The 9,070-nt window shown below is 35.8% G+C and overlaps 1 protein-coding gene across 1 annotated transcript in view; it reads left to right on the top strand.

The window, feature by feature from the left end:
- Positions 1 to 8,498, top strand: part of LOC135619313 (BAG family molecular chaperone regulator 4-like) — a 9,049-nt gene extending 551 nt beyond the window's left edge. The window contains exons 2-4 of the mRNA XM_065121211.1: positions 1 to 123; positions 198 to 344; positions 8,109 to 8,498. The exon at positions 1 to 123 is cut by the window's left edge and continues 134 nt beyond it. Of these exons, the coding sequence (XP_064977283.1) occupies positions 1 to 123; positions 198 to 344; positions 8,109 to 8,243 (405 nt within the window). The 3' untranslated portion in view covers positions 8,244 to 8,498. The remainder of the gene's footprint in view (positions 124 to 197; positions 345 to 8,108) is intronic.
- The last annotated feature ends 572 nt before the right edge of the window (positions 8,499 to 9,070 follow it).

Raw genomic sequence — 9,070 nt, forward strand, 5'->3', positions numbered from 1 at the left:
CTCCTGGAGGATCCCGCGAGCAAGGAGCGGAAGCTCGAACAGACGAAGCGGGATCAGGGGATCCTGAGGGCGTGTGAAGCAGTCGCGCTTGTCAGAGCCGAGGTGGATAAGCTCGCCGTGAAGGTCGGTGGCTACCCTTTGATATTGGAAATCTGCTGATTGCTGTTTGGATTCTAACTGATTGACTTATGGTGTAGGTGTCGACATTGGAGGCTTCTGTGCACGCGGGCACGAAAGCTGCAGACAAAGAGTTTGTCGTTTTGACTGAGTTGCTCATGGTGCAATTGCTGAAACTGGACAGCATCGAGGCTGAGGGGGAAGCCAAAATGCAGAGGAAGTTTGAGGTACTGTCGAGATATATATATATATATATATATATATATATATATATATATATATATATATATATATATATATATATATATATATAGACATATAATCTTTTTCATTCTAAGATAGGTTGGATGGTCGACTGATTGAAGTTGTTGGCAAAATTATCTTTTTCCGCTCCTTTGATTACATGCCTCTGCTGTAGAGAGATTTGTTTCAGGAACTTACTGATTCCTTCCCATCTTTTTATGATGCATGTGAGTCATGATTAGTGAATAGAAAGGGCCAAAGATTCCAATATATTCTTTGATCAAGAAAAAAAATACATGTATTAGTCTGTATATGTGACTTATAAAGTTGGGCTAACTGAAATGGAGCTTCTCATCATTAGTTCATAATGCAAACTTTAGTGAAAGTGTTTGGTGCAGTCCAAGGCTCTTAATATTGTAAGTTTATAAAAAAAAATTCAATCACTACAAAGAAGAGGGAGGGAAAGAGAAGGTGGGAATGGAAAGGGGCAAAGAGTAGGACAGAGAGATTGGAGTTGAAATTGTTAGCATCAACGAGATGAGCATTAGAGAGACAAAAGAGGGGATAACTAGCAGATGCTGTCAGGAAGGGGGGAAAGGGGAATGAGAGTTCAGATTTCTTAACATGGGAACCAGTAAAACCTACCAGTTAAATGAGGTTGGACTTGATTTTCTGAGACATTAGTTTGAGTTCAGACTGTGCCAGCATTTGGCAGTCCCAGGTTGACCCATAAAAATTCAGACCAAACCCAAAAGAAAATAGATTGGTCTCAGGTAGGCCTCGAGTTATCCTGCCCAAGTCGAAGCTCTAGTTACTCCATGGCAGAAAAAGACACTTGTTTTCCTCTGAATATGAGCTGAAGCAAGGTTGATGGCCATGTTTGTAATGATATAGAGTTAAGTGATAGTATGACATTTATAGTTTTTATTTTTCATTGTTTCTGGTTAAGACCTTTTCATTTTACCGTTATCCCACTCTATTTTTTCTTCCGTGTGGCATCTTACTGATCTGTGGTTACTGGTAATAGGTTTGTAATATTATTTTCAAAATTTGGTGAGTTTTCTTTGTGTTTTTTCCATATTCTTTTTAAACTGCAGCTTTTCAAATTTAAAAGGATTAAAATTTTCAATATAATGAAGGTAGAAGCATGGTGGTTTTTTTTAACCAAAGAGTTTCTTTCTTTGTTTCTTTTGTTCTCTTTTGTTTCCTTCTTAGTGTGAAAATTATCATATTTCCAAGAATCAGTTTTTCAAATATTGAAGTATAAGCACAGTGATTTGTTTTTTCAACTTAAACATTAAGCTAACACTTCATTTCTCATAAGATACTATCATATTTTGAGGCTTCATGTTGAAATTCAACCTGTACATCAGATACTATCATATTTTGAGGCTTCATGTTGCAATTCAACCTGTACATCTTTCTAAAGCACAAATAACAACTCATTTTCTCTAGACCAAGCTTAAGATGGTAGAAGTTAATGAGTTAAAACATACTCGACAACAACAATAACAACAAATTATAATCTTCCAATTATTATTTGGTGTCACTTACATAGATCTTCTCCCACCGTTGAGTTTTCTATATTACAACATCTCTAGTTAAATCAATAGCCTTCAATTCTATTATCTTTTCTTGAAAGCCTTCGGGTCTTCCTCTATCTTTTATTGACCAGTAATCCTAATCAACCCATATAGTTTAATTACATCATCGATATATCTCTTATAAAACATGTTTAAAGTATGGTTTGAAATATCATACTGTACCGCTCAATACATACCGATATGATAGAGAATCGGTACGAGTGATACATCGGTACACCTTTGTGTTCCATGTGTCGGTATCAAGGTTTGCGATTTCGAATCGTATTGCTCGGTACACCGATATGCGGACCACTCGCTATCGGGTGGTTCGCTTGATATTGCCTCGTATTGGACGATACGGGGCTGTTTTGAGCCGTAACAATCGAAATTTTGATAATTACCGCTTGCTACTGGGTGGTATTAGCCTGGCTACAGCGAGGCTGAGGGAGAAGCGTCAAAGAAGGAAGAAGAAGGAGATGGCATTCGAAGAAGAGGGAGAATCGGGAGAACCTCGGTGCGAACTTGTTTCCACACCCTTTCTTGATCTCGATTCGGCGTCGCCCTCGCTTGACGATCTTGATCCAGGAGGTAACGGCGAGGAGAGTCTTAAAGAGGAGGATTTGGAGGCGTGGGGATCAGGGGAGGCGACGGCTAGAGCAGCGGAAGAGGCGGTCTCCTTCATCGCCTCATCTGCGACTCTACGGCCTTTTGATTCGTGGCGTTCTTCACCATAGGCCGGATCTGTGGCCTTCGTTGTGTTTTTCGTCGATGGCTGGAGACGACATGATGAGGAGAAGAGGAGGCGATGTCGCCAAGGCTGCATATACTTTCTTTTATATATATATATATATACACACACACATATATATATATATATACATATATATATATATATATATATATATATATACATATATATATATATATATATATATATATATATATATTAGCCAAATCGCTCAGTATGCCCTGGTGTATCGCTCGCTACACTGTACCGTATCGTACCGAGAAAAACTCGGTACACCGGTACAGTACGAAATTTCAATCCTTAGTCGGTATGTACTATGCCGACAACTGATCGGTATACCGATATGGTATTGTATTTTGAACCTTGGTTTAAACCATGTTGATGGTTTTTCCTTATTTTATTTTTTTTGTTGAGGTTCTATTTAATTGTTTGCAGATAAATAACAGTTCTTATTCTATTATTTCTATTCACCTTCTACATCCATATCTATATTCTGATCTCATTACATTGACTTTTTGTAAATGATATCCATTTTTTAACAGTCTAATAAACCTACCCATAAAGCATGACCAATCTTACCATGTCTTATAAAATTAGTTTCTGTTTAATTTAAGAGTAACACATCAATCACATGAAACATTTAACATCATTCTCTACTTTTACCCACCTAGCTAATTACCTTGTGAATAATGTCTTCATCAATATCTTCTTCTTATTATTGAATAATTGATCTAAGATGTCTAAAATTAATTGCCTGAATTTTTTCTTCATTCATCGGCTATATCATATTTTCTTAATATTGTTATAATGAAATTTCATATCTTCCGTCATAATATTAATTTAAAACTTTCTTTAAACTCCATATCATTCACAAACACTTTTTTATCATCCTTTATGGATTTTATATTATCTAAATCTCTACTCTTCTTTTTCTATCTCATGTAATTGATAAAAATTCTTTTCTCAATGATCCTTAATATACCATAAGAACTATTATAAGCCTTGTAGTTCCCGAAACCTTTTAACTTATTTTATTGGCCTTTTCTTAGCTATTACGTATCTTCGAAAATTTTCCTCAAAATACATTTTTATTAAAATTTAAAGCATGGTTGGACGTATCATTCAAAATGGTACAAAATGGGTGGTACATAGCTTCTTGATTTGCCCTGACCCGAAGATATGGAGTAAAAAAAAATTGAAATCTAGATCTTTATTTGTGTTCTGGAATAAAAAAATCAACACTCTAGCAAGTACAAAAAGAAACATAAGAATAGACAGCCACAAAATTGACTATTATTTATATGCAGGCATGGCATCCTTGTGAATCAAAATTGTGCCACTATGAAGACATTTGACTTCTTTGATTTTCTGTTCACAAAGAGGGAGCAAGGACCACCTTATCATGTTCCAAGATAGATAACTTATGTGTTCTTGTTTTCATCTCATGTACCTTGGTGATCTGTACCCTAGGTTACATAGAATTGTATTGGTCATCTTAAAGTCAAAGACCCGCTAACTTAAATTGTGGTTGTCCCTCTGATGTGAGACCATTTGGTGACTGACCATATTTAGCTCAGCTAATTAGTTAGGATATCAAGTGGTTTCTAAGTTTCTACTTTAATGTAATATACCTATTTGGATCTGATCATTTTTCTGGCCACGCTATTTCTCATTACCTGATCCTCTATTTTTTTTTTTTTTTGTATTCATAATCTACTCTTTTCTTCTAAATCCTTGAGCTTCATCTTCTGCCTCCCTTTTTCCTTAAATTCCCTTCTGTTTTCCTTTATATTCTGTGTCTGAGTTGCTATGCATTTAGGGGCTACATACTATGATGAGTTGTTAGGTCCTAAACCCTGAATCAAACACAAGCAGCCAATTGATTGGGTTGGTCAGAATCTATTGAGTGAGAAAAAATAAGGACCCAGATCCAATCTTTTTCTTGGCAGGTTTCAATTGTTCAACACATTCAATCAAATATGGCAACTCTTTTCATACTATCGATTGTTCAACAAATACCAGTAAAATTGTATTCAACTAGATTGGAGCTTCTCGCTCTTGTTGACTGATGCAGACCCTTGAACAAGCTCTTAAATAATCATTTGCCTAGGCTTAGAGTTCCTCAGATGCTTTTGGTAAAAATGGGCGAAAGGGAGTGAACAAAACAAGGATAATTCTTTACTAGCATTCCTTGGACATGTCATTGTCTTGAGAGAGAGTGACCCATGTTGAGTATCTATATGAACCTACATTCTGCTTTTTGTTTATGGTCCCTTCTACTTTACCCTTGATTTTTTTCCATGGAAAACTGCTTGTTACTTGCTTTATCAAATTATGAATTATCATCTGTAATGAAAATATAAAATAGCACTGAAGTAAATGAGCATAAGAAAATATGTGAATAAACCCACCTACTGACACCTCCATATTTGTGTAAAATGGCATTTTGATGGTACATCTTGTGCTTCTTTCATATCTATAAAACCTGATTAATCATCTAGTAGTGATTATTATATTGCACTGAGAAAATTTGTGATTATTATATTGTAACATCTTTTCTAGACTTGTCTGATCAATTTGGGTCACATAGATCGATTCATTCTTGTGTCTTGAACCAATTTAAAGTCATTTTCATAATCAAATAAGCTTAACATATCTTCTAGACTTTTGAACTTCTATTTCACTTGGTTATGATATACCCTTTGGTGCCTTCTCTTCTTGTTAAATTATAATTGAGTACATGTTATATGTCAGTTTATACTTGAGAGCTACTGGTGAATCTAGGTGACCATTCTTGAACAGAATTAAGTGCTACCCTAATCAGGACAATAATTTGCAGTCTGGGAACCAACTAGAAGCCTAATCTAATCCCTTTTCTTGATATAAGTATTTTGGCATTAGTATCTATGGGGAAGAACTTTCAAGCCTTAAAACCTAAGCTTTATTTGTTTGATCGTAATGATCATACATATGAATCTACATAAATGGAATTGAACTAATCTAGAGGAATGTGTTGCTTTTTTTCAAACATCACCTAATACCAAATTCTTGAAGCAATTAGGATTTTTAAACTTGTATTGGATGTCATAGGGTTGAATTATGAATAAAGTTATAGGAGTAAAGATAAGATATGGGTGGAACAATTTTGGAGAGTTCAAAATTAATCGAAAAAGAATTACAACGTGAATCTTTTTATATTCCCTGTGCAATAATAATCATACGTTCATAATTTCAGGTATATTTCAGAAGTTAGAATCATGTAATATAATTTACATGCAACTAGTCTTTTGTTTTTGGGTTAAGATCCATTTTAGCCCTGTGATTTTGGTCATGAACCACTTAAGCCCTTATAGTTTACTCGTGTCTAAAATAACCTATATAATTTCAAAAAACGTAGCATATAAGTCCCTCATATCAAGTCTAAGTTAACAGACGTTAAAGTCTGCTTATGTTGCATGTTGACTCACAATAAATCATTAATATAATGACACGTATAATTTAAGTTTAAAAAATGGTTAAGATCTATTTTAGCCCTTATGGTTTTGGCTATGGACCACTTAAGTCTTTATAGTTTATTCGTGTCTAAAATAACTCATATATTTTAAAAAACGTAGTATATAAGCCTTTTTCGTCAAGTCTGAGTTAACATACGTAAGAGTTTATTTACGTGGCATGCTGACTCGCAGTAAACCATTAATATAATGACACATGTAACTTAAGTTAAAAAAAAAACTGAGACCACAATTAATGGCGGGAGGAGGCGTCGTCGTGGAAGCGACCACCAACAGCAGCACCGAGCCGCTGCTGCCTAGTAGGGCGTCGTACACATGCAGCCTCTCCCATGTTAACGACGAGTTCAGTAGCTTCCAGTCCTGTCTCAGGTGGATGTGCGTCGACCAGTCCGTTGCTAGGCACACGGTGGTCTCCTGGTTCTTCTTCCTCCTCCTAGGCGTCTTCGTCACCATCGCCTCCCATATCGTTCTCTCTTGCCCCCCACCCGTCGTGCTTATGACGTGGTGGTCCAGCTCTCTCTTACTTCTGCCTCTAGCCTCTCTTACCTCTATCTCTCCTCCTTCATTCGTTGCTTTCTCTTCCTCGACAAGATGGACCTTTTAAAAACTTAAATTATATATGTCATTATATTAATGGTTTATTGTGAGTCAGCATGCCACGTAAGCAGAATCTAACGTTTGTTAACTCAGATTTGATGGGAGGGGTTTATATGTTACGTTTTTAAACATGTAGGGGTTATTTTAGATACAAGTAAATCATAATGGCTTAAATGGTCCATGGCCAAAACCACGGGAGTTAAAATGAACTTTAACCCTTTTAAAACTTAAATTACATGTGTTATTATATTAATGGTTTATTGTGAGTTAGCATGCCACGTAAGCAGACTCTAACGTCTGTTAACTCAGACTTGATGGGAGGGGCTTATATGTTACTTTTTTGAAAATGTATAGGTTATTTTAGACACAAATAAACCATAAGGGCTTAAATGATCTATAACTAAAACCACAGGGGCTAAAATGAACCTTATCCCTTTATTTTTTTATTTGAGGATTCAATGATTTCCATAGAATTGTGATTTAAAGGGCAAAACAACAATTGTAGATGCTTTAGAAGGTGAATATACATATGAGATGGCTCTGTCAAGGATCTGTTGTTATCCTTGTGATACCTCCTGGGATCGTGCTTATCTAGACACAAGTAGCAAGAGCATTGATATCTTGTCACGGGAACTTGTTTACAAGATCTGTTTTTATTGTTGAAATAACAATGGCTTGTGAATATGATTTTTAGAAGTCAATTTTATATCAAGTGGTATGTTTGATTGGAGTTCTACCCATAATTAATATGTTTCACTCAAAAGAGTGTTCAGGACTTGCATTGGCATCTAAAACTTTGTAGAGAAGTGGTATTCAAGATGAGAAGATCTTTGTCTGCATTGGGCTGTAATCTGGGGGAGTTGAGAAATAGATGTCAAGTAGTCATTGGAGTTGTTATTGGAAAAAATGGTGAAGCACAATTGGTAACTTTGCTTTAGAAGCTGAGATATAAGTAAGCAAAGATGAACTCCTTCATTTGCTTTTCTTGCAGATGATATAGCCAAAAATCATAGGAAGCTTAACTTCTTTACATTGACTCATGTGGTCATCTCTGTCAACATCTGGTTTTCTATATCTGCACCATGTCTACAAAAGCTTGAAGTACTCTAGCAATATTGTATGTGCACCGTGGCTTGTTATGATACTATAACCAATTGCTGATGACAATATTTTATGTCGAGTGGGAAAATATTCTTAGCAACACTATTTAAGAAATCAATACAAAATATCCTGTATTGATACTCTGGTTGATTACTGTAAAGACATCATTATACATGTCTCAGTTTCGATTTCAAAATTCTTTCTCAGGTTCATCGTATACAGAACTTTGTGGAGACTCTTGACTTACTAAAAACAAGAAACTCCAACCCTTTCGGCAACAGCAGCAATGCTGTTTCGGTGACAACTCGATGGGAGACATTTGAATCTGGGTTGGGCACCTGAACACACCTCATTCAAAGGCATCATCTACCACAATTACCAATGATTGGGAAAACTTCGACTAGCGTATACTCTATACTATACTAGAAGACCAAATTATCCATGTCGTTGTTTGTGATCATTCCTATTTCTGTCATCTGTTTTTTCATGTGAATGACTTTACGAGTTTTTTCACAAACAAACTGTTTTCGGATGACCAAGAAAAATGTTGTGACTCGATGCATTTCGTAATATTTTTTATCAGCTTCTATGTTTCAACATACTGTTTTCGAATGACCAAGAAAATAGTTGCAACTTTATGCATTTTGTAATATTTTTTGTCAGCTTCAATGTTTCAACATATCGAATTGGCATTGTTTTGGTTGCGATTTTGTATCGAGTCCTGAATGCTCTTCCAAATGTATGCCTCCACTTCATGGACATCCTTAGTGGTTTAGAAACGCTAATGATGAACAGGATACTGGATGAGGCAAACACCCATGAGCTGCTTCAGGAACATATTGGAGGGGTCAAGAGGAGCAAAAGGCCTTGTAAATACTGCACATTATGAGCCTTCAGGATGTAATTGCGTTTGGTTTCATGCTTTTAATGCTAATTATATATAATTCATAAGGGAGTTGATCTGTGGTTCAATATACTATGATGTTTCCCTCGAGTAGTATGTAGCTCTGAGAGAAGTTGCTAAAACATCACTCTGCTGCTGTAGTGCAAAATGCATCTTGGTCTTCGGGAATTTTTTTGGTTTTTTGACGCTTTTAATGTTGAACTCTTCGATTCTCTCCTCGTAGATTTTGGTTAACAAATGTAGCAAATGAAAGCTGAAAAAATAT

Source organism: Musa acuminata, chromosome BXJ2-8, assembly GCF_036884655.1.
Source record: "Musa acuminata AAA Group cultivar baxijiao chromosome BXJ2-8, Cavendish_Baxijiao_AAA, whole genome shotgun sequence".
In the NCBI taxonomy this organism is placed as follows: Eukaryota; Viridiplantae; Streptophyta; class Magnoliopsida; order Zingiberales; family Musaceae; genus Musa; species Musa acuminata.